At 42.1% G+C, this 26,536-nt stretch overlaps 2 protein-coding genes across 8 annotated transcripts in view; both read left to right on the top strand.

Moving 5' to 3' along the window:
- The window catches only part of ampd2b (adenosine monophosphate deaminase 2b), a 46,361-nt gene extending 40,986 nt beyond the window's left edge, over window positions 1-5,375 (top strand). For all 7 annotated transcript variants that reach the window (XM_015342656.2, XM_015342658.2, XM_015342657.2 and 4 more), the window contains one exon: window positions 72-5,375. In XM_015342656.2, the coding sequence (XP_015198142.1) occupies window positions 72-287 (216 nt within the window). In that variant the 3' untranslated portion in view covers window positions 288-5,375. The remainder of the gene's footprint in view (window positions 1-71) is intronic.
- Window positions 5,376-10,464: 5,089 nt separating this feature from the next.
- Window positions 10,465-24,599, top strand: LOC102694731 (sodium- and chloride-dependent GABA transporter 2-like). Its single transcript, XM_006628577.3, has 15 exons — window positions 10,465-10,623; window positions 12,930-13,182; window positions 15,392-15,526; window positions 16,624-16,764; window positions 18,797-18,884; window positions 18,969-19,101; window positions 20,122-20,256; window positions 20,616-20,719; window positions 21,347-21,471; window positions 21,575-21,687; window positions 21,845-21,982; window positions 22,338-22,440; window positions 22,834-22,934; window positions 23,304-23,474; window positions 23,845-24,599. The coding sequence occupies exons 2-15, from the start codon at window positions 12,936-12,938 to the stop codon at window positions 23,989-23,991; spliced, it is 1,881 nt and encodes a 626-aa protein (XP_006628640.3). The 5' UTR covers window positions 10,465-10,623; window positions 12,930-12,935; the 3' UTR covers window positions 23,992-24,599.
- The last annotated feature ends 1,937 nt before the right edge of the window (window positions 24,600-26,536 follow it).

The following is a 26,536-nucleotide window of genomic DNA, read 5'->3' on the forward strand; positions in this document are numbered from 1 at the left end:
GAGCATTAGGGTCTATTGAAGGAGCCACCCCCATCTCTGTGTAATTCCTGTGTCCTCCTACTATCCTGCAGGTGAAGAGCTACTGGCTGGGCCCCAGTTATGTCAAGGAGGGCCCCGAGGGGAATGACATCCGCCGCACCAATGTGCCGGACATCCGCGTGGCGTACCGTTACGAGACCTTGTGCGAGGAGCTCAACCTCATCACCCAGGCCGTGCGCACTGAGGAGCTGGACACCATCGAGGAAGAGGACAGCCTGTCCATGGCTCCTGTCCCTGGAGCGCGATAAGAGCTCCCGTCATGCAGTCAGCACCAGAAACCCTCCCACCTGCCCCCCCGACCCCAAACTGGCACGCCCCCCTCCAACCCCCGCCGCCCACACAGAGCCGAGACAGGAGGGTGTTGGTGCGGTGCCTGTGGGGTTCCCCAGAATGTTCTCCTTGTTCATGTTCACAGAAGATGAAGAGGTCCTGGAAGGTCGTGTTTTTATGCAGCTGTCTGTATTCAAAGCCAAGAAAATATACGATTCAGAAGTGGGCCTGTTGGCCAGCTGAGTCTGCCTTTATTGTGGGGACGATCAGGGTGAAGCTCGGGCACTGAGGGGCTTTGTGAAGGGCTGTGCCGGGTGTTTAAGAACTTCCTCCTTCTCCTTGACTGGGACAGGAATCTGATTCTCTCCTCAACCTCCACTCCTCTCTCACCAACTCTGCTTGTGTTAATGACAAGGTTCTGGAAGGAATTGATCTTTTTCTCTGCAAAACAAAAGAGAAGACTGTAGCCTACTTTTCTTATTTTTTGCCCTTTTCCCGCTATCCTCTTTTTCTGCCAGAAATTTGGCACTCACGGTTCTGGACACAGGCAGCTGAGAGTGTTCCCCTTGTCAACACAATGGATTGCTTGCAGCTAGCCTCTTTTCACACGTGCACGCTCACAGGCACACGTCCACTGACCTATGACTTTGTGGTGACAAGAAGTTGCTGTGGGAGACAGAGGGGACCATTCTAGTTCTCATGTCAAGACCAATACACTGCCTCACATCCCAGGGCGAAAGCCATGCACTGAGGAGAAATTGTATTGTAGAGAAACTTGCTGTTCTTTTGTTAGGGGATTAAAAATAAATGTCTCAGAGTATCTGCTCAGGGGTAAAGTGCTGTAAAGTGGAGTGACAGGCATGGCGAAGGGAGAGGGACCATGTTCCAGAGGAACCGGACTGGGACACATTCCGTGAGCTGGAGTTTGGTACGACTGTGACCTGTTTTTTTTTAATCGAAGAGTGTTGTTAATTATTGCAGATGTAACAGAAGATAGTTGTGATGAGCAGCCCTGTGGCAAAGAGGGAGTATATGGGGTGACTGGGAGTTTGTACAGGTGGAAACGGGTGTGCTGTGTGATACTCTCTGCGCTGGGCATCGCCAACAGCGTGTTGTCTGTAATGTGAAAAGGCCTGCAGAGCTGGGCAGTGCTGTGCCAGCCTCATGAACACTGTGAGCCAGAGTTCTGACTGGGTTCTGCTTTTCAGTCTTTCAGCTGATTGGCTTGGGCTGTGCTTGGTAATCTTTCACCTGGAAACACACTGTGGGACGAAGCTTGAAAAATCATGGATTGATTTATTAGTATGTTACTCCTTGAAGTGTCTTGACAGTTTTACGGTGCTGTATAGCTTGGGGGCCCACACACACCAGCTGGGCTCTGCTTGAATTGAACCCTTAACTGACTTAATAACAGGTTCATTTAAACTTTGACTGTTTTCAGATCTTAAACATGCAGGAGACAGCTGTCTTTTAACTACTGCGTGTCACAAGTGTCATAAAATCCCACACTTTTGATTAATAAAATAACGTGAAAATATTTCATTGAGTAACTCATTGGTTCAGTTAAGGCTTCAGTTAGGCGATGAAGCAGGGCTGCAGTGAGAGCCCAGCGGAGGTGTGTCAGCCTCCAGGACCAGGATTGGAGCCCCCGCCGCACAGGACAGACTGAGGAGAGGGGTCCTGGAAAAGGAGGTGTTTTAGTTCCATTTTTTGTGAGCTGCAGAGATCCAGGGTGTAGTGTGGTCCCGTCAATATATAAGAGAATTCCCCCAGTGGTTTTCTTCTTGACATGCTGCAGTGGTTATTTGAATTCACTGTGTGGGGTTTGTGAGTCGGCAAACTGAAACCAGACGGAAACCCCAAACTGAAAGGAAAACGTCAGCTGCTTGTGAGAACCTCACCTCTGCTGCTTGCCCTGATCGTAGGCTGTCGCTTCTGCTGTGTTAGATTGAGGTCCTGTGTGGTACTGTTCAGGCTGCCTGTGTCTCTTGTCCAGCTATTGCCGGAGGATGGGAAGTTCTCTGATCCTCCAGCAGGGGGCGCTGTATCCTTATCCTATAACAGTATCCACTACCTAAGGACAAAAATGTAAACCGTTAGAAATCCCTGTGAAAACGCTCGCTGTGGTGTTATACTTTGCATTGATTTTAACCTACATTTGTTGTATCTTCTTTTGGTTTTATTACTATTGTTTGATTTTAATTCACTTTTTTGTGTTTTTAAATGTGTTATGTTCTGCAATCTATATCAAAACTGCCTATTTTTTTTTCTGACTGCCTGCTATATATATATCACAGTATATAAACAGAAGTGTTTTATACTGAAGACATCAGAGTGTACAGTAAGTCGTAGGGATAGTTCAATCTGACGTTCATTGTATTGACAGTATCCCTTGTGCGGTACTACTTGATGTCAAGTGCAATTGGTCTCCGCCTAGTGGTGCACACTACGCACTGCAATTCCTATCTAATTCATTGTGCACTCAAGCGGGAAATTTCAGCTCTGCTTCTGGGGTCGTCTAGTTTGTATAGTTATGTTTAGATGCTTAATTGAAGGTTTAGTTTAATTACTGATTTTGTTTAGCAAGTAATTTTTGGTTAGTTTTGAGTGTATTTCAATTATTAACAATTGTTTGGGAGTTCACTAGATTATTTTAAAAAAGTTTTCTTTCTTGCGTTCATAAAGAGATCAAACTCTGCAAACTGGTACAGTAAGTGTAACGTGGTTTCACATGGGGACAGTGATCAGCTGGCACAGCTGGCTGCTGGGACTCAGTTTTTATTCAGTTGGCTGTGAAGGTTTACATGTATTGAGCCAGTCTTTAGTTTGTACAAAATACAGAGTGTATTTTTATTATAAGGTAATAAGAAATATGATTTAAAATACTAATATCTATATAAGAGTTTATTTGGTTGATTATTTTTATTTGGTTGACCTTGCTAACTTTCACAAAGCGTTAATATGTGTCCTCTCCTCCAAAATGTTGCTGGTGTTTGCTTAAAGCCATTTTTGTTTTGTGAACCATTTTTTGAAAGGTAATTGTTTTCTAGTAATATATAAAGACAAAGTAATTGTGTGGATGAATCTGTCTCGTTTGACTCCTCAGCCGTCCTCTTTGACTGTCCAAAGGGAGCAACATGTGGCCCTCCTAACACATTCCACTGCAGTGCTTCAGGACAGCCAGGACTGCTCTGGCGATGTACAGTACCAGTTGAGCAAGGTGCTGGCTATAGTAAAGTTCTGTAATGGATTAGATAGGAAGGGCTGCAAGTTGGGTGGTGTAGCTCTGGAATGTGGTTGCTCCACCGACAGCCCTTCCAACCAACTCCATGGCAGAGTTTTGCTGCCACCAGAACCTTGATTATTACATGGAACCTGCTGCTTCTCAGCGAAAGAATCGGAGGTGCTGGCTGTTGCTATGTTTTGGCATCGGAGAGGATTCGAAAAAAATACTACTGGAGTAGCTCAGTACTGGCTTCCTCCTGTATATCTGTTTTCTTTACCTCAAATACTGCAGAGACTCGTCCTGGAAAAGTTGTGATGAGGTGCTTAGGAGTGGGGGGGGGTTAAGCTAGTAGGACAGAGGTGGGGGGGTCACTAAAGTTTAGCCTCCCGAATATGCAGATATACATAATCAGTGCTGAGAAGGGACGGGCTCTTATCTCTAAATCACCTGGAGCAGCAGCTCCCAAATTCAGCAGCAGTGGGCCATAGTCCTGAATTCATTCCTGCACCTGGACCGATCTTAATTGAATCATTAAGCTTAATTGGAGCAGTTAAACAGATTTCCACAGCTCTTCAGATGCAGCTTACTTAAAAAGAGCTAGAAAACCTGCTGGAATGTGAACCTGCTGGAATGTGACCCTCCAGGAGGTGGATTTTCCGAATCCTGGATTTTGTGGGACTGTGACTGATGTCCCCAAGGGAACGTACCGACAGACGCGGATGTCTCGGTTTGAGAATTTGTGGAGAGACAAAAGAACATGTTTCTGCTGGGATCTTCCCAACGGCTGCTGTGAAATCTGTGGAAAAATGGCCAACAAAATGTTTGGTCTTGTCCTCGGATCCAGACAGGCAGGATTTTCCTGTTGTGAGGTGGAATTGCTGTTTTGGTTCAGGATTCCCTTCTCTCTTTACAAAACCCCATTGTCTTATGTTTACTGTTTTGTGCGGATTTTAATCTGTGTATCAGCGCAGCAGAATTTGAGTTGGTTTGAAGCAAAAAAATCTGTTTTATGTATATAGTATTGAAATGTGATGATCAGCGTGTGGCATTTCCACTTTGCAAAGTATCCATAACAGAAATATCCTCATGTCCGACTAATCTTTTTTAAACAACAAGGAAGCTAGTATTTCCTTCATTTGTGCTGCATGGTCCGAACCCATTGGATCTGGTGCCAAAGTGAAGAAGCCTTTGTCGGGCCTGCTGTCATTCGCTCAGATTTGCATTTGTGAGCCTGTATTGATTAAGACTATATTGATCCAAGGAAAGAGAAGATCGAAAGACTGATTGATTGTCTGAAGCCTGGTTTGCCCACGTCCTGCAGTAAAATGGACTTTGTATATTTTTCTTTTTCCACTCTTTCCTCCCAAATCCCCCTGCCGCAATCCTGGCAGTCCTGTGCTTTGTCTGCCTTCCTACCATACGGAGACGTTGCTCTTGCAATGTGGTTGGACATACAGTAGTTCAAGGCACGAGCGTCCTTTCAGTTCACATTAGCTAGTGATGAATCTGCAGTGAGGCACAGAGCAGTGTGATTTTCCAAGACACCCCTGATGACATCAGCAGCCTGCAAGTCCGCTGTGCTCATGGAAACCTGTCCCAGCAGTTTTACATGAGACTCAGTGCGGCTCTGGGGGGTTTGATCTTGATAGAATGCACATTAATGTTCTAATTTCACTAGTTGATAGCTTTTGTGTTTTACCACATTTTTCAATTCTTTATTAGTTGTTTGTGACTGCTGTCTCTCTGTTGTTGGCTTAACCGAATGCTGGTGTCTTGGTTAACACCCATTAAAACAATAATGTTTCATCAATAATAAAATAAAGCATGCTGATTCACCATGTGGGTAGAGGCTTTGTGTCATTCCTGGTTGAAAATGTGGGGTCTGTGTGCAAAGCTTGGTCATCCTACTGAAACATGTTGTTTGGCTTGGAATTTGCTCTCTTCCTGCTTCAACTTGAGTGGGACATAGTCCAGGTCTCCCTTGATTCCTCAGTACCTGAAAGACAGTGTGAACTCCAGTGCCTTTCCCCTGAGGGTCTAGAACACAGATTTTACACTGCCGGTGGGGGGTCTAGGACACAGGCCCTGGAGTTCACACTGTCGCTTGGGGGAGGTCTAGAACACAGGCACTGGAGTTCAAAATGTGTTACTCCTTAGGCTTCAGGGTGAACTGATTTATACAGATAGAGACAGAGGTATTATTCTGTACCACAATGGTCAATAAAATGAGATCTATGATATATTTGCAATTATTGTTAACATAGGTACATTATTTTCCTTTCAATTTATTACTCTCGTAGTATACTTGAAATCTGTGAACATCATCCCGAAAATGTGCAATGGTTCTTAATAATCTATCTTTTTATGCTGTTTATATTATCAGTTTGATTTAGAAAGAGATAAATTATCTTTGGGCAGGAAAATTAAGGTCATTTAGCGGGCCACAGCTAAAGCATACAGCATATTAGATAGAGTACTTGATATTCAGCCCATTTCAGCAACCATGGATAGCCAAAGATCCTGCTGGGACAAATTATATTTATTTTTCATTAACTGCAGCATTTATAAAGGCTTATGACATCATTTAGGCTGTTATTTTAGCTCACGATCTTAATCATGATCTCATGATCAGCACTTTTTTAAAGGAAATGATTGTTTTTTCCCTTCAAATGGCTTTCGGGTGTTTCCTTCAGATATTTGTGTGGTGCCCATCTGTGATTTTCTATCTTGCTGTTGTGCTCTGCAATCACCTTTAGATTTAAATGATTTACAAGATTTAAATGAAAAAAAAAACAATTTAAGAAAAGCTTGGATTTAATTTGACTTTTGCTTAGCTTTAACTCCATGGCCTCCTCTTCCACTAGCCGATGTTATGTGTGGATATTTCTGCTAATTCATCAAACCACGATGTCCCCCAGGGGTAAGCACTAGAAATATTTAAGGAAACCACTGCTGTACAGTAGGCGTGCAATTGCCAGCTCTGTGATGGGTGAGCATTAATGAGACTATCAGATGATGAGATTTGAGCTCTTGCTTATTGGATACATTTGATTAAAGTATTATAAGCCAACACCTTTTGATGCATTGCTGTTTAAAGATGGCCATTTAACTTACTATAGAGAAGATGGAAATCCACATCCCAAAACTGGAACTGACTCAGACCAAAACCAGTAAACAACCTGTTCTGTGATGCACAGGCTGGGAAAATGGGCAAAATGAACCTGGCTGAATGAACCTGACATATTCAATATCATCAAGTTTGCAAAATTATCAAGTGCTATGAAACTATGGAGAAATGCACCCCAGCACCCACTATCTACCAGCTCTGCACCTGATACCCACTTTCTACCAGCTAAGCACCCCAGCACCCACTTTCTTCCAGCTCTGCACCCCAACTCCCACATCCTTCAAGATCTGCACCCCAGCACCAGCATCCTTATAGATCTGCACCCCAACGCCCACATCCATTCAGCTCTGCACCCCAGCACCCACATACTTCCAGCCCTGCACCCCAGTACCAACATCCTTCCAGATCTGCACCCCACCACTCACATCCTGCCCGCTCTACACCCCAGCTCCCACATCCTTCCAGCCCTGCAACCCAGCACCCACATCCTTCCAGCTCTGCGCCCCAGAGCCTGTTAATGGTATGATGGATGAAAGGATGGAATATCATAAAAATGAAATATCAATCCAAAAGCTGCAAGGGTCAGGAGAGGATCTACAAATGCTACAGTATGGCTGTGAGTGCAAAAGTGCCGTATTACCTTACAGAGACCTGTGCACTTCTAATGTGGACAGACAGATCAAGCCCTGAGTCCAGTCTGTGTCAGGCATGGCGTCTGTTGAGTAATTAACTCTGCACTAATGAACTGGCTCCTGTCTGGTATGCAGTTTGCTGGCACCTAGAGACTCCTGCCCAGCAGCTGTCTGAACAGCCACACCTCAAGACCTGAGCAAGACCCCTTCAAACTATGGCTTCCACAACCAGGACAGCCTATCTGCGCTCAATTAAGCAATGAAGTTTTGAGGTTCGTTACTGTGCACACCCAGATGTGCCTGATTTACTCTCAGGTACCCTACTGAGGGCATTGAAGATTTGTACACAGAGCCTGCTGTGATGGCTGCGCCTCCTATAATGGGTAATTGGTCATAATGTCTGGTTAAAAAAGAATCTGAAAACTGTATGGGTTGCTTCATCTGAAAGGAATACCTTTATAATGTTGTAGTTCATTTTTCTTTATTCATAAATGTAGCGCAGTTGAAGCAAGAATACATTTTGATAAAATGCACAATCTTGTCTCAGAGAGGGAACTGTTGAAACTGATAGTTTATGCATCTATGTGGTTGCACTTTTTGAATGTTTTTTGTGAAGTAATATTTTAAATGTTTTATTCATTTCAGAGAAAAAGTGATAGTTTCACAATAATTAAAGATAAAACCTATCTTCTAAGTCTGATTAGAAAATATATGCATGATTTAACTCTGTTTCCCAATTCCACAGAAAGAATACCTTACCTCAAGCTGTAGAAAGAGGTTTTTAGTGGTCAGAGCTCAGAGCATAGAAATGTTCTCAGCTAGGTAGATAGACATAGATGACAGAGACAGAGAAACTTGAGAACCTGGCCTCCACTGTCGTTCCTGATCCTGTTGTTTCTCAATCTGCTTGATCCCTGTCTCCAGCGGGACCATGAGAACAGAGCTTCCAGTCTTTCTGTCTGCGAGCAGAGATCGCTGCTCCCAGGTGCCTGAGGATCTCATTTTCTTTTTGAAACAAGCAGAATGGAAACTTGCTTAACTAGGTGGTTTTCTTCCGAGGACCCTCAGTCATTTTTTAATGAATGCAGGGTCAGTATTCTTACACCGACAGCCATGTTGGCTGTTGTTAACAGAAAGCATGACGTTGAGTCACCCTGGAGGGGAGAGTGAAAAGTGAAGATCCCCCTCTGGACCTTTGTGTGGTGAGGTTTGAGGGGATTTATATTTACCTAAAGCTGCCAGATGTGTGGTTAAACTGGTTTGAACCCAGGAATTTGCTTTGTTCTGGTGACCTTGGGGGGAGAGAAAATCTCCTGCTCATATAGGCTCAACCAATTCCCATACAGGCCAACATGACCCTGTCACACCTCCCATTTCACACAGGAGCCATGTCCAAAAGAGCCTACATCGCTAGAGTTCCCATAGTTAATTGGGAGAAAAGGTTTATGAAATTTGCACAGCTTTGCTGACTTATCTGTCATTCAGTGATGCTTTGGCTACTCAATGCTTTGTGAGCATAATGAAGTTGGTAACTGGTAAGAAGTTGCAGTAGCTGGGAAATGCTTTATGTAAATTGTCATTCTCTGTTTTCCAGCTCTACCAAAACTCATTTCCTGAAGGAGAGTTATGTTAGCTTTTTGAAAAGGTTGTGCCATGTTTGTAGGACTCCAGACTAAATCTCTGTGTTACTCTGTAATCCAGTCTGGATTAATTTTAGAGCCTCAGTGTAGTTTGCAGGATAATTTTAGCAGACACCAAAGATTCAATGTTATTTTTTATATTACTGACATATTTGCCTCAAACAGTTTATCCAGAGTTCCCTGCATGGGGAAGGCAGCAGATTTTAATTTCATTTAAAGAAGCATATCCAAGAAAAAAAAACAACACTCTGATGTTGTTGCAAGGAATCATAATCATGGATGTTCCTTAATTTACTGGACACACTACTGAGGTGGATGATGACTCTGCTGTGGTTCTCTGTGTAGTAACCTTTCTCTGACTCTGTTCAATCTGAATCTCCTTTGCTGAATTTTCAAATTCCCAGTCCTTGTGCTGTACAATGTGCATTTCGCCATGGTTTATATAAGATCAGGGGACATCAACAATCCAGTAAGCACAACCTGCATTATGAGTAGGGTTATCCTTCAGCACGTACATCTCAAAATACTATCCAAAGAAATCTCATCACCCACATACGCCCCCCAAAAAACACACCCTGTGTGAGTAATTTTCACCATGTAAATGTCAAGTATTGTAATGTTTAGTATCTATGCTCTTCGTTCTTTACAGGACAGCTCTACCTTTCTTAACTTCAGGTTTGATTTATATCACCAGAAGTCCTTGTAGATGACAACAATTACAGCAAAGTACACTTGCTTGTGTGGAGTCCTTAATAATAAACTTTGGAACAAACTTACCCTTGCATTATTGAGATTTTGTCCTAATTCTTTCAGATTAATGGTACTGGAAATATATATTAGATTTCAACTTCTGATAATCTCAGTGGATAACTGTGTAGTTCATGTGGGTGTTCCTGATCGCTGGAATGTGTTATTTTAGATAAGTACTTCATACAGTCCTGGATACAGGACTTTCTCAGATCACAGTGCACCTACTGTGTGGCGCCCAGGTGGGGCTGCACGTCATGGTGGATGAGGTAGCCCCTCCCACAGTATGTGAAGCTCTTTGGCATCCTTTAGGATGACAATCACTGTATAAATTCAGCTAATAAAGCTAACCTCTATTCTCGACCCTGAACGCCATAACGTCTTGTGCTTCTGCTCCGTGGGCAAACGTGAGCACTCATGGTTTGAGGGATTTAACAAACTCTTCGTCCCTTTAGCTCTTCACCTCAATCAAGCATCGCTTGAATTAAATTGGAATTCTGGGAGTCAGGAGACCGTTTGTGAAACGGAGACAGCAAAATCTAAGGTGGCCATTTCATTTCAGCAGGGGTGTACTTTACTGTGATGCTCTCCACTGATTGCCAACCTGGCATACTGGTGACCTGAATCTTGTGTCCCCACCTCCTGCAACTCCATCCAGGCTCCCAGTGTGCTGAAGGAATGAACTTTGCCTGAGGTCTTTTCAAATCTGATTGCAAGAACATCATCATGCTTGTATACAGTAGGTTTTGGACTGGAGCTTGCTTTCACACAAGAAGTCAGCACCAGATTGGGCTTGGCCAGTGTCCCTTTGTGCATCGTCAGTTCACCAAGCTGTGGCTCAGGAGCCAGTATCCCTCTGCTAATCGACAGTTCACCAAAGCACAATGGCTCAAGGGCCAGTCTCAGGCATGAAGAGGCGAACTGACTCTTTGTGATTGGCTGGTGAGTTGATTTCCTTATTTAATCTCGGCTATTATTCTGTACTGTTTGTTTGTGGAAATATGAAATAACACTGATGGGGAAAAAAGCAAAACAAAAGTTTCCGCTTTACACTTCCCGGTGATGTCAGTTTAGCAACGCGTTGGGTTGGTTGTGTGGTATTTACAGTAGAGGGGCAAAAAAGCAACAGCTCACAATTAAAATAAACTTTATAGATAAAGGTAGAAGGACATTTTATTTTAACCTGAATGCTTCCGTAAGTGTTTTTATTTTTTTTTAAAGACCGTTTCAGTGGAAGTGTTCTTAGTTGAGCAGCTACATACAGTATATAGCCATGTCTTCTCATGCTTAGCAGGGATGTCAAATAGAATGCAACTAATTGCTGTTTCTAAGGGAAATCACATTCTAGCACGATTGATTTTCGTGTAGTTTGATTAGATTGTCAGTAACATATTCCAAATATTTTTCGTTCTTTATGTGTAAATGAAAACACAAACTGCAGTAGCCTTGGTTTACTATTTTATGGTACTGGTGCTGAGAAGCAGCCATGAAAGCAAAATAAAAGTTTTTTATTTTAAAGTATTTGAAACGTAATGAGCACCAATTCCGTGTGCGTGTCAGGACCTGATACAGGGATTAACACATTCATGCTGGAAGTGGACATTCACTGTTCACTGTATCAGCCAGAGAGATATGTTTTCTCCAGCAATGCATTGCTCAAGGAGGAAACTGGCAATTCTCCTATTCCATTGTAAGTGACTTGTCTTGAAATTGTGTTTAAAATGTTGCTTATAAACACTTGTGCTTGGCCTCTGCTTTAGTCCTTCCTAAAATATATTTTATGGTACATAGTAATTTACCACATCACTTTACATGAAAATTTAATAAAAAAGCCTATTTCAGTGTTTCACAACATTCTTAAAGATAAAAGGCAAATAATCATTATTTAATCAACAACAACAACAACTCTCTCAATTGCCAAACCTCCATTTGGAGGAAGTCATTTATTTACTACCTGTATTTTTAGTTTTCAAGGGGTTCCAGGAGCAAGCTTGTGAATTTTCTCCTCACCAGCAGCAAATATATCTCCACATGTCCTGCAAGCCTCAGGACCTGTACCAGCATGAATGTACAAAATAACCTAGAGAAGATGCTTGGTGTGACTCAAAGTTTCTTTTAAAGTTCTGTATAATTTTCACACAATGACATGGTAATGCATACAGTAGATTAATTGCTCTAGTGCATGTTTGTGTAGACCATATGTTTATGCATAGAATGTATACATACATTGCAGTGGCACATTTGAAGTATTTTTGATATATGAAGATACTGTACATTTTTTAAATAAGTCATACAGCAGGTATTTAGAGATCATTTAAGATATTAACAAATGCACAAGTGTGTGTTTAAACTGTTGTGTAAATGTCTGTAACTATGAGTTACAGATACTGTATATATGTTATGATCATCAACGGTTTGCTCAAAATCTCCATTAGTGTTATCTATACCAATATAAATTTTTCCATTATCAATACTTTGGGTTATTAGAAACCAAGCCTGTAACTTAGAATCTTTAACTCACATTGATCTGGATTATCTAAAACAGCTCAGGGTGAGCTACAGAGGAGCCGCCAATATAAGGTACTGGAGAAGCTACTCCATCACAGTTACTCATTAGATCTACAGTAATTGATTTTTATGAGACGTTCCTCATCATTCTAACATTGCCACAAAACTAAAAGACAGCTTTTTGGCAACACAACACAAATCTATCAGGATGAACTGTTAATTTAAAACAAAAAGGCTGCAGTTTCTGAGGTTAGCCACAGAATGCTATCTCTTCACATAAAAGGAAAAGTACTGGGTGATAAGAGAAGAACAAAGCCAAATGTCTCAGATGTTTTGCACAACATTATAGATTAAATATACATATTGATGTACACCTACGATTTCAGATGGTGGTTCTGAGCTTATTTTTTAAATGGTGAGTTGATGTAGTGAACCCACCCCCTGCTGCTGAACACTGCTATATACAGTATATATATATCTGACAGAGCAAGGGTTCCAGCAGTCCTTCAGGCAGATCCCAGGTCCTGCGAGGTGGCTCCAGGCACACTCCCTGTCTGCAGTGCAAGATAAGGACACCGGAGCGTAACCCCAGTAGCTCCTTACAAGGAGTGAAGACTCTGAAACATGTTGCAACAATCGAGCTGCTGTGCCCTCAGGCCAGCCTGCTCTTCACCATTTGTGTGCTCTTCTCCTTAAGCCTGCTGTAGACAGTCATACATCCTGTTGATTCTGCTTTAAAGCCAGGAATGACATCTCTCCGGACAAGTGTGCTCCCTATTGCTCTGGCTGCCACTGGGATGGACGGGGATCTGCATGCAGGAGCCCAGCGTGAGCCCCCAGTCCAGGGGAGCAGGCTGGTGCAGAAGGGGCAGAAGATCCAGGAGAGGGGCCAGTGGGCAAACAAGTGGGAGTTCATCTTGGCTGTAGCTGGAGCCATCGTTGGGCTGGGCAACGTGTGGAGGTTCCCCTACCTGTGCTACAAAAACGGAGGAGGTGAGTGACAATTCATACTTTCTATACACGTCAAGATGCAGAATTTCCATTTGTATATTCCTGTAGATTTGTTATGTGCTAGTTGCACTGATTCTTAAAACATGAAATGTAAGTCTCTGTTCTGTTTTAATTATGAAGAATACAAAGATCTTCAGGAGCATTTGCAAATCATATTGCAACTTTTTATATAGCAGTCCTGTTCTATTTTCCTTTCTCATTCTGCTGTTTTAACCATTATAAAGCAGATGGAACACACTGGAAAGAACTTCTTCAGGAAATTAAGATAAATGCCTTTCTCATTTTATTTCTCTTTCTTGCTTTTTTTATTCTTAAAACTAAAATCTGACTTTTAAAACTCTTACAGGGGCTCTGCAATGAGTGCTATTGTCTCAGCACTTACAGTACATCGAGAGTTTTTATTATTTTAAAGTGCATAGCTGAGTCTGTGTCTTGTTCAGAAGGCATGGTCACAAGAGGATAAGCAGAGATGAATCTCTTGCAGTCATGAGTCACCAGCAGAGTATGGGCTACACTGGTCACCCTGGTGTCTCGAGTCAGTTAAGGTCTTGTTTCGCCTCATCACGCCTGCTGTGTTCACCTGAACTTGAGAGCATAAAGAAAACCTCTCCCTGCTCTCATTTGCTCCATGAGAGCTCAAAACGCAAGCAGCAAAGATCTTCTCCTGAGACAACAATTTTTATTATTATTATTTATGATTTTTTTTTTCTTTTGTGTATCACATTTTTGTTTTGCACTGAGTTTATCTTTACAGTTCAGCAGTAATGTATTGTAAGCTGCTTTGGTTAAAGACATTAAGATCAATCAATCAACTAACTAATTACCTGATTAATGAATGCGGAAGTGTTTGTGTGCATTACGGTATGTGAATATTGTTTCATATTTAAGGTGCTCGATTTACACAGAACCCCAAAGATCTGCTTGCAGCAGCAGTGAGTTTTCATTCTTGGGACCTTGGGGCTTCTGCAGGGAAGGTTTGTTTAGTCTAACTTGCTGACTAGCACACTGTACAGAAGGACGAAGAACAGCAAAAAGAGGAGACCACTCAACCCAGCATGCTTGTTTAGTAGTTTATTGCTTGAGTTTCAGACACCCGTAACTGTTTGTGTAAAGTCTTTCCCATTCTCCATTCTGAATGAACTTTCTCTTAGTTCATTACTTCCCTAGTGTAACTATGTGTTCTTGTTCTGCTATTGAGTTTGAAAGATTCCCCTTTATTATACATTATACATCAAATCTCCTTTCAATCTCATGCAATCCAGACTGGAGACTGATTTCCTTTAACCTGTCTGTATATTCCCTGACACCAGGAATTATTCTTATTGCTCTTTTTTTAACCTTTCTAAGGCTCTAAGAAGACCAAAACTGAACACAATATTGTAAGTGAAGCATTAATAGTGTGCTATAAAGCTTGAGCATAACCCTGGATTTTAGGGTAATCCCTGTCAGACATAGTTTGAATTTATTCTATAGAAATACAGTATATAGTGCATATTCCCACCTGATGCATCATTCACTTTACACTGGCCTTCAAGGAAATTCTCTCCTTCAGTGCCTGGATCTGGTGTTCCCCACGGATGGACAGCAGCACTGGGATAAGGGAGGTTTTTGCTTGTGATGTCTGTGTGGACGAAGGCACTTTTTGTGTTGTGCTGGGCTATATTTTTTTCATTGTGTGCTGTACTTGTTTATTTTGGTGTGTGGAAGAGTGATTCTGGCTTTGTGATTTTCCCTCTGCTCGGTGATCATGCAGCTCCTCTATGATTTGCAAATTTCCTCTGTGCAGAGCTTCTGCTTTTTTTGATGAAGAGTCTGGCAACAAAAGACGACTCTGCGGGCATCCATGTAATTCTCTGCCAAACATTTAAACAAATGTTTTCAGTACAACTATATAAACATCTTATGGAAATAAATGTGAAATAAATGTAAAATAAATTTAAAACATGTATAAATATGGAGGGACCCAGAATGCTCCTCCTGTCCTTATTTATATAGATTCTATATAGATGGGAATTTGTTTTTGATTTATGAAACATGCAACTCAAAAATCAAGACACTCCTGTACAGTACATGTTGTTGGCATCATTTTTAATACATTTTAATCTACTTTCACAACATATACTCCATTCATATGCTAAAGTTCCAATTCACCTTCCAAGTCAAATTTAGAATTTATTTTTCCTGTAAATAGGTGCCTTCCTCATCCCCTACGTCCTGTTCCTCTTTACCTGTGGAATCCCCCTATTCCTGCTGGAGACGGCTCTGGGGCAGTACACCAGCCAGGGGGGCATCACCTGCTGGAGGAAGATCTGCCCCCTGTTTGAGGGTGTGTGCCATTATTATAGTCTATTCTTCCTCATATGAATATGAGAATGTCTGGTATGAAGACAGGGCATTGTTGTCACTTGTATTGTGATGCTGTCCTGATATACCTGATACAGTATATCAGCACTTAGGAGAAGAAACAGAGCAGTTTAGCAGGTTATCTCCCTGTCCTAAGGCGATCACAGAGAGTGTCATGATCACAGCACACTATGACCTAAATTCCCTAACATAGTTGAATGTCCTCAGAGATTTCTGTGTTGTGGATTGTGTAAGCAGCTATGACATTTTGGCTTAATGTGTCTTGGTGTATTTTGAAAACTATTTTGTGATGTAATCTGCTATGATAGGGTTGCAAGGTCTTTTAAAGGCCTTTTAAAAATTCAATGGCAGAGCAGTACAGTACTTCTGGCTTTGTTCAGACTGAAGAGATGGAGAATTTAGGGTGGCCTCATCTATGATGTTGAGCAGTGGGTAGAGAAAAACTGATGGGAATGAAGTCAGATTTCCTTCAGTACTTGAACAGAATAACCAAATACAGCAGGTGTGTAGTTTTGGCTCAAATTTCAAGGCAACAATAACTCTTTAAACATCTTTAAATCTTACACTGTTGTGAACATGGGGCTCTTTGTTAAGATAATAAGTTACATGATTAAAACTGAAGCTTTTAACCAACAGACTGCATTCTCCCCATCAGCAGCTCATACCTGGGGGCATAAAGCGTTCCCTTTCAGGTGAGAACACCTCCAGTAACTTCCACCTGCCACACCTGCTGCATTTATCAGGGTTACACAATTACAGTGGCAGGAAGACTTTACAGATGTGATTCCACGTCTTGTGCTCCAGGCCTTCATGTTTTTGCAGAAAATGACAGAATACCTCTTTTTTTTTAAAGTGCTACTGTTATTGCATCACTTCATTAGATCCATTGAGTCTATGATGGGGATTTGCAAAAATCATTAACACAAATGGCATGTTCACTCAGAACAGTCTTCACACAGTTTCCGTCACTTTATGTATGTTTCAGAGAACAACCACCTTTCATTCTATTTGCTATTAAAATAATGAAATCTTTCAAATTAAAAACGTAATTCATTCCAGGTATGGGCTACACCAGTCAACTGATCATTGGATATGGAGCCATCTCTTACATAACGATACTGGGCTGGGCTTTCTTCTACCTGATAGCCTCATTCAACTGGGAGCTGCCTTGGGCCAATTGCAGAAACCCCTGGAACACAGGTAGTGGAGTTCAATCTGTCACACCAAGGGTCTAGAACTGAGTAGTGGAGTTCATACTCTCACCCTTAGGGTCTAGAACCGGGTAGTGGAGTCCTTACATACACCCCTAGGGTCTAGAGCTGGGTACTAGAGCTCACAGTTTTATAGGAGATATTTTGTATAGCAGAGGCATTGGAGTTTACATTGAGGGTCTAGAACTTAGTCTGAGTTCATACTGTGACACTGCACACTATGCAGAATTAAGATTTTTTTGTGATTACATATCTCTACTAAATCCTCCAGCTTTACTTGACTTCTCCTATTGGAATGTTGAGACAGTGTAAATTAGTAAACCTGTAGAATTGTACTCCCATGTCTCCCACCTCCTGCACAGAGTTGGTTCCACCATGGGGCCTCCACATTGTCCTGGAGGTACTGAAATGTTCTTCCTTTGAGCCTCAGTTAAAGCCCTTATTGTCATCCTCTTCTTGGTTTTTGATGCCTTTCCCTTTCTGTTATGCTGTTGCGACTTGAGCTGGCCTTAGTATTTAAGGCCTTGTTGTTGTTCCATGTCAATGAGCTGGTGACACAGAAGGAAGCTTTCACAGCAACAGGTTTCAACATGCTTTGGATTCAGAACATGTCCCCTCAAGAGATCCAACTATCATTTCATAACCTTCAGGGGCTGATCACTAGGTGCAGATCTTTCCAAGCACCAGCTGGCCAGGTGGTCATTGATGCTGTCAGCATGGTCTATGAGCACTGTGGCCTTTGACTCTGGCTGGCTGTGAACTCATTCTCATCTGGGACCCTCTATAATGGGGATTCTTTTGAGGCAGAGGTGTGGCTTTTGACTGTTCTTGCAATGACAGCTGCATTGATGCCCTCTGTTGTTTAGCATTCTCCCTTTGTGATCAATCATCATTACAAGCTTAAGCAGGTTGGGACTGGGTCCTGTGGTTCCCTATGAGGTAACAACAGCATTCCAACTGGAAGGGAGCTGTTAATCCAAAAGCGGTGATGGAGAGCCCTGCTCACCAGGCCTTGGTGGAGAAAGAGCTGGCCAGGTGACATAGCAGGGTAATGCTGGATGAATTTGATGTGCATACCCAGGGGAGGGACACGGGCACTTTCTCATGAAGTAACAGCAGCAGTCTTTTGCAGGGTAATCAGGGTTTTGTAACAGAAATTTGCTTATGAAAGACTAATTGTGCCTGCTGGCAGCTTGTTCCGATTTCTCATCAGGTAGTGCTAGTACATGCCAGTATTCTAAAGGGAGGGACTGTTGTCTCTTTTTTTATTAAATAAAAAGGAAATTTACCTTTGCTTTTTAATTTGCCAATTATCTTACATGTGCAATTAAATACAAAGGTGTTGAAATCTGTGGTTTGGTAAGTTAAAGCTTTTACTGATCATTTCTGCTTTCATTATTTTTTAACCTTAAAAATAACAAATTTGAGCCAGACTAACACACAGCAACAATTCCTAACTGAGTATACTGGAAGATACAAATCTCTAAGTCCTCAAAAGCATTGACCAAATCAGCTCAATGGTCCTATTTCAAATCAGCAGTGGCACATCACAGTACACAAGTGGAAACATAAACGTGCATTTAAAACTGAAAATGGGAAGCACTCTTTCACACACATGGTTGTGGAAATTTAACACAAACCAAGCAGCAATGTGGTCATGATGTAATCTGAATAAGATCCTCACATCAATAATCTACCAGAATTAATGACTGAACTGCTTTCTCTCATCTATAACCTTTCTTAGGTTCTTTTCCAAAAATATGTTTTAGGAATTTGTTTAGCATTTCAGCCAGAGAGTAAAATCAAATGGAGATTACAACTGATTCATATATAACCATAGTATGCCAGGTTTGCTCAACTAGATATGAGTTAAGTTATAAGACCTCAGAGCCCAGTGCATTATTAAATTATGTTTTTCCCAATTACTGACAAAAAAATTGTACTATTACAGAGACACTGCTCTAGATTATTTAATGATATAGCCTTCCGTAGGGTAATGAATCTTAATGAATCTCCTGCAGCTACCTGTGTGGAATTTGACAAGCATCACCTCAATTCCAACTTAAGTGTTCCAGGGAATGCTACATCACCTGTCATGGAGTTTTGGCAGTAAGTAGGAAATCCAAGCAATTCCAGGAGCATAGAGAAACAAGAGTTTTTCCTCTCTGATTGTGCGTTTTCTGGTCCCTGCAGCAGGAGGGTGCTGGGCCTCTCCAGTGGGATTGATGAGGTGGGCAGTCTGAGATGGGAACTGGCACTCTGTCTCCTGCTGGCCTGGATCATCTGCTATTTCTGTGTCTGGAAGGGGGTGAGGTCTACAGGGAAGGTGAGAGAATGTTATTATGGGGATAAGGTTGGGACAGGTGATACAGACTGAAAAACATAGAGTGTTGGAGCTTCTCCTTACCTTCTCAGTTAACTGAGCAGTGTCTGGAGGTGAAGGGATAAATGCATACATCTGAAACATGCATTGCAAGGTATTCTGGGTTTCACACACACACTCAATAGCTTTGTTTCCCTGCTCCATTTTTCCTGTGCTCTCTGGTTCGCCTGGGCCTCAAAAGCCAGTGACCTTAACAGCTGCTCTCTGCATTGAGTCACAGGTTGTAAAACACTCATAATCAGCAGAGGGCTGGGAACACACACGATCTTTCATTCCCGAATTAGTAAATGGGAATTTAGTCACAGCAGCCTAACCTTCTCTACGCCTGCCAGTAAGCCTTTCAGAGAATTAATCCAGTGCTCACCAGCATTCCTGCTCCTGCCCCGACCTGAAAGAGTTTAGAAAAAGGTGTGAATTTTCAGCTTTGAACAATTAACTGTGGTTGAAACGTGCAAGCAGCAAACTTTGAGGAGCTGTTGACTTGCAGGAAGCTGTCAGAATGAGAATAACACTCAGAAGATATGCCCAAGGCTAAATTGCTGATGTCTATGGTATTCAGCAGTTGGAGATGAATGGTGCCCAAGTTACAAACACATTGAAGCTGAATGGCCCTGCAGTGATCTCTCTCTCTTTTTTCTTGAGCTTTTTTTAAATGTATTCCAGTCTTTGCCTTAATGACTGCTGTAGTTCTCCTTATAGTGCGATAATCTACCAACAAACACTTCAGCAACAAAGAAATTGCAGGGTGCACCTGAGGTTAACATTAAAACTGAACAAACTCAATCCTGTTATCTCTTGCAAGGGGTAATTCCTGGAATAGGGTCCCTTTAAAACTGCAGTTTCATAATCATGTCACTAATCAGCCTTCGGAAAACCAGTTGAGCTCCAATATTCATACAATCCTGTTTTAACTCATTAACTAGTATTGCCATTTAAATAATTAGAACCTGTTTTTCTTTAAAGGCCTCTTACTTCACAGCCACTTTCCCCTATGTGATGCTGGTGGTGCTGCTGGCCCGAGGACTCACCCTGCCTGGAGCTGCTGATGGGCTGGTCTTCTACCTCTACCCTAACCCAGCAAGGCTCGCTGACCCACAGGTAAGATACAATAGTGCTTTTCCACTCTGTTAGGAGTCCTGATTGACACTTGCTAGCTTGCTAGCTTGTTTCACATGAATATAGCAGGATGGACAAACCCATAAAACTGAGAAGAAAGGAACACATGACTACAGTAGTCATCTGGCAACCCCTTTTGAACACAAGAATATAAACAAAGTCACAAATAAGAGTAGAGTCTGTACTCTTTTGGTTTCTGGAACCTCACTGATGTGTGGATCTTGCTGTTTCTCCAAGGATTCCAGGAAATTCTTTTACAGGTGTCCTTTTCCTAATTTAAAACCAGAACTGTCCTAAAGATTTTAAATTTGGACAAATTGGCACTTTTGTCTTTTCACCAGGTGTGGATGGATGCAGGGACTCAGATCTTCTATTCCTATGCCATTTGTCTGGGCTATCTCACTTCTCTTGGGAGCTACAACAAGTACAACAACAACTGCTACAGGTGTGAAACAGAGTTTAAATCTCTGAATTTGCATGTTCTCTACACACCAGCCCAGAAAAATTCCTCACTCAGACCTTCACAATAGATCTGACCCTTGAGCTAGAGGATTCTGCTTTTCTGAATAAACCTGCCAGGAGAGTGTTGACTTTATTCTTCATGTCCTCATTTTGTAACAAAGAGATTGTTCTAGCACTCTCAGCAAACAGGATTTCTAGAATTCTTCTAGAATACTATTTGTTTACCTGACTTGACTGAACTTTATTCATTGTACTGATGATGAACTTTGACATAAGATAGTGAAATCTTTGATACTATTTTGCTTCAATGGGACAAAATTTTTTACTTAAAGTCCTGTTGCCTTGCAAGACTAAACAAGACATAGAGATCACAATGAACTCTCCTCACCATATGTCCCTCTGCAAACAATTAATCTTAAAGACTATTGCCAATTTCATCAATTCTTTGAGAGTGGAGGATCATTTTATAGTACAGGTCACAGTGTACAGTGTACCTTTAAAATGACATGACTGTACAGGTCCTGCAGTCTGCAAGTGTCTCAACAACAGAGGGGGAGAGGTTGGGAGGATTGTGTTGAAATGATTGACACAATGGTCTCTCTTCATGCAGGGACTCCTTCTATCTCTGCCTACTGAACAGCACTACCAGCTTTGTGGCTGGATTTGCCATCTTCTCTGTGTTGGGCTTCATGGCGTACGAACAGGGAGTGGACATCACACTGGTGGCTGAGTCAGGTAAGGTGCTCATAAAGAGACAGAGCAGAGGCTCTAAACTACACTTTGCTGCTAGGAGGATCTTGCCTCTATGTGTACATGATGTCTCTGCGCACGTGTGCAGGTCCTGGTCTGGCGTTCATTGTGTACCCGCGTGCGGTGGCCATGATGCCTCTACCCCAGCTCTGGGCCGCCTGCTTCTTCCTCATGATCATCCTCCTGGGTATAGACAGCCAGGTTAGCCCCACAATATGTGTCCTTTTCCACTATCTAGCCCTTTCTTCAGTTTCTTCTCTCCGATCCTCTATCATTCTCTCACACTACGCCATGTGACCTGTTCCAGCTCCTCTCTACCCCTCTTTCTTTACACTTTGACCTGCACCTGTTTCCACAGTTTGTGGGTCTTGAGAGTTTAATGACCTCAGTGATGGACCTCTTCCCCATGGTCCTTCGGAGAGGATACCGCCGGGAGCTCCTCCTGCTGTTCCTGTGTGTGTGCTGCTTCCTGCTCGGACTCCTCATGGTCACTGAGGTGAGTGCTTGGGTTAGCCATTAACTCACGTCTGTGCAATTTGTGACATTTCTACCTCCTTTGGCTCTGAACACCTGTAGATACAGGGATCCTGCTTTTAATCACTGTGTTGTTTTTATAAATGTGTAGCAGAGCCTGTTACATTTGAGAAGCATGCAGAGATGTACAGTAGTAACTCGAAACTCTTCATTCCTTCCTTGGTTAGCTAGTTCTCAACTCTGTGTTTATTTATCCCTTTAGAGTAAAATGAACCATATAATATTAGGACAAGATGAATGTCAATTCATTTGAGCCACCTATGCCTGGAACTGCCATGCAGGGAATAATAGTGAACAACTTGAAACTCTCTCTGTAGGGGGGCCTGTACCTCCTGCAGCTCTTCGATCACTATGTGTGCAGTGGCACCACCCTGCTGTTCCTCGCCTTCTGTCAGTCCATGTGCATTGGTTGGGTGTACGGTGAGTACAGGACCCCCGCCTATACACACCACGCACTGCTAGCACAGCATCTTCAATTCCACCTCCTCATGCAGACAGACTCATGCTTGCAATCACAAGACTCCATGGGTGCATATCCTGTTTGCTTTTCAATTCCACTAACCATACTTCCACATGTTTTTTTTTCATGAGGGTCCCACACCCACATTATTCCCAAAGAAGTCTTCATGATAGTGGAGTTGGATTTGCCCAATTTAAAATGTGATAACAGATAATTCCCCAGTCTGCCTAGGACATCTGACACTGGTTCCTGTGCAATTTCCATTCTAAGTGGAGAGTGGTAAACCACACCTCACTCCTTCTCGAAGGTCTCCAGGTGCATGCCTTTCCCTTATTTCAGCCTGCCTCCTGCAGGTGCCGATCGTTTCTATGACAACATCGAAGACATGATTGGCTATCGGCCTTGGCCTGTGATGAAGTACTGCTGGCTCTACGTCACCCCGGCCATCTGCACAGTGAGTTGAGCACTGAGTCATCAGTTCTAAGGTGGATCTGTGGATTCCGCCTGCCCTGTTATTTCAGAACACTACTACAGAGTTAATCCCAAAAAGACTCCAGAGAATCACTTTGGTCTCAACGCTCTGAGCTAAAGATAATTAAAAAATAAGCATTGTCTATGAAAACTGCAAGGTGTAATTTCCTAAACAAATGGATACTCAACCAGCCACCACAGTGACTGCAGCACTCTGACTTTCATGGTTTAGGTTTACACACATGAGAGGTATGTAAGACTCCCCCAGAGCAAGGGTCAGCCACCGCTCATCTTCCTTCTCCTTCTTGTGTCCTCTCGCTGTTGCTGACCACTGTGTCCCCCCCTCCCCCAGGGCACCTTCATCTTCTCCCTGGTGAAGTATACCCCTCTGAAGTTCAACAACACCTATGTGTATCCAGACTGGGCGTATGTCCTGGGCTGGCTGCTGGCCCTCTCCTCCCTCTCACTGATCCCCCTGTGGATGGTCTATAAACTCAGCCACACCAACGGGACCTTACGCCAGGTAGGTGAGAAATGCCACAAAATGCCACAAACATTCTGTCTTGGAAATTCTAGGTATCAGCTTCCAGTCCTCTATAGAGCTGCTGTTCCGGAATTGTCCATCATATAACAATGAGTTTCCCACACTTCCTGTGTGTGTGATTTTGGTGAATACTATGTTAAAAACATTATTGACAAATGAATGTAAAAGTACAGTAAATCACACAGTGGTGCAGAAGAGATAAATATAGACCACGGAGCATCATGGCTTGGCAGTAAATGAATCTATGCTGTGAAAATATCACACACATGTGCCAAAGCAAACATTCCTTAGAGGTCATCCTTGTGTCTTGTAACGTAAAAGTGACCCCACTGCCCTTTATTTTTCCCAGCGGCTGCGTCTGCTCAGTCTGCCCGCAAATGACCTTCCACTGACCCGGAAGGAGAAGAAAGACATTGGCCATCTGATGTCTGACCTCCGTCAGGACCTCTCCAGTGAGAGGTGTGTCAATGTAGAAGTGAAGAGTGTTCTTTCATAGCCAGCCAGTAACCTGTTAATAAGGGTCGGTCTGAGGGCTTCACAGAAAAACAGGAAATGTGTGATCAAAAAGACATATTACAGGGTTCATGGACATCTCTTAGTCTAATACTGAGCACGTCTCCTTAGTTTGCCTGGATTGCCAAACAATTCAATATGATTCAATTGTTTGCCTAAAATATACACTTGCAAATTAATATAAATATATTTATTCAGTTTATTTAGTTCAGGAATGTCAATTCAGAGGACAAAACACACCTACTCTTCCTGAATTTTAAAGTACACATAGCATTTAGTCACCAGTGGTTTCATTATCCTGGATTTGTTAAACTGGAGAGAAATACACACTTTTCTACTTCATTATATTCCCACTTTTGATTAACTTTCATTTTGAGGCAAAACATCTATTTTTTATATCAAATAATTTTCTACATTTATGCCTAGAACAGGGGAACAAATATACCACAAAGGTTTTTAAAAGTTTGACATTTATGCTCCTGTGAATATATTACGTATTTTGGTGTTTTGCTATGGATTGTTTTATAATGGGAAAAATTATAGTTTTATATAGTTTAATTAAATGAGTATATTAAAAAATAACCTATTTAGTTATTAAATATGACATATAATGGCGGACAAAGCTGTTACATGTCTTGCTTTTGTAAACGTTTCCTTTTATCAATAAATTTTTAAAATACAAACATTTTCCTGCTAATACAAGTTCTTGATTTGTGCCAAAAATTGGCAGCCTTTGAAAAGCACATCCTGAGTGAGTTCACATGGGGTTGGAAGGAGGCCGAGAGCCTGTGCAAGTGTGCTGGTTGCCTTGGGCAACATCGGGATGCGAGTCGCTCCCAGCCCAGGTGTAACACAATCATGGCTAACAAAGTCTTTGGAGCACAGTAATTAGTTAACTACTTCAGATTAGTGTGATTTAGAGGAGCAGAAATTGTTCTTTGGGTAACTGCCACGATGAAGAGGAAGGTGGCTGAGATTTTAAACTGCGTATCTCACCGGAGAGAGCAGATTTTGTGGCTCAGCCATTCTGCCATAAACATACTGTAATAAAGGTTCTGCCCCAGGTCTTTCCCAGGAGAAAGAGTCTTACTTCATCAGCAGCTGGTGTTCCAGTTTAAATAGTTGGCTCATGTTTTTTTTTCTTCATTTTTATCGCTCCTCGGCTGAAAAGATACAAGCCTAGAGCACAGGAACACAGAGGCCCTACTTGTACATGTGTAGCTGCAGGAGACCTCCAGTTCACTACAAAATATCTGGGCTCCCAGCCCCTGAAAGATCACAAGCAACGCATGTATTAGCTAATTCAAGAAATATCAGATTTGTTTATAAAGTTAACTTTTCAAACGACAGTATGGTCAGTGTTTTTGTTTTTTTTCATTTAAAATGATCTCCTGGAATTTCTCTAATTAAAGTATTAAGGTATGTAAGGAGCCCAGCCCAGCTGTATTAAAAGACCTAATTGCATAAATACCACGTGGGAAGACCTCTGATCTGTTATAAAACCTTGCACGCTCAATGAGCTGGCAAGCAGGAGGATTAATGGGTGCTTAAATAATATTCCCATGAAGATTATATGAATATTATATTATAATATTATAATAATAATATTCCCATGCCGTTTTTTCTAAAATAAACCTCCTGGGAACAATCTTCGCACTTCTCATATTAAGAATAGAAGAACTCAAAAACTGGTTGCAAAAGAGAGGGAATTATTCAGACCATTTGGTTAGTTTGTTTGCTAGTATCTTAAATTCAAGCTCTTAACCACATGCACAGGGAGCTGCTTTCAGACTCCCACAATCCCTTGTGTAAAGAAGTGTCTCCTATTCTCTGTCCTGAATGGAAACTTCATTTTCCCGAGTTTCCTTGGGCCCTTATGTCACTGCTGACTCCAAAGAAGTCCTCCGGGTCAAAGATTCTGCAAACCCAACTCAGGGTCTCACGTAATGTCCTGGTTCCAGGATTAAAGCATTTCATTTCCCTCAGACTGTGTGAGAATGACATTCCCTTCCAGATGGGAATTTATGTCTGGTGGGTCCCTCTGCTTTTTAGTACCTCCAGAGCAGCAGTGTCTTTCTTGTAGTCCAGGGACCAAAACTGAAGACAAAATTCAATGTGCAGTCTAACTTATGCATTTTAGAATTGTACCATTTGTGTTTGTCCTCCATCTATTAAAATATACTTATTAACACTCCAAAGCATTTTGCTGGTCTTTTTATTGTCGATTCACACTTTTTAAATCAAGTCCACATGAACCCCTAAAATAATTTTCGAATTTTAAATCAATCTTAAACAAGCATTTTATAGTCCTGTGGTTGGACCAAGTACAGACTTAGGATGACAAAAGGTAAAACCAAACTAATTTACATATATATTCATACCAGTGTCAAAAATCTCATGGAAGGAGGGTGCTGGTTATGGCCACATTTTTCATGTGTTTTGGAAGATAAACCAGTCTGTTGCTCGCAGTTCTCCTGGGGGAACGCTCAGTGTTGTGTAAGGACCAGTTATAGGGACTCTGGTGGTAA

The sequence above is a fragment of the Lepisosteus oculatus genome, chromosome 5 (genome assembly GCF_040954835.1).
Source record: "Lepisosteus oculatus isolate fLepOcu1 chromosome 5, fLepOcu1.hap2, whole genome shotgun sequence".
Classification (NCBI taxonomy): Eukaryota; Metazoa; Chordata; class Actinopteri; order Semionotiformes; family Lepisosteidae; genus Lepisosteus; species Lepisosteus oculatus.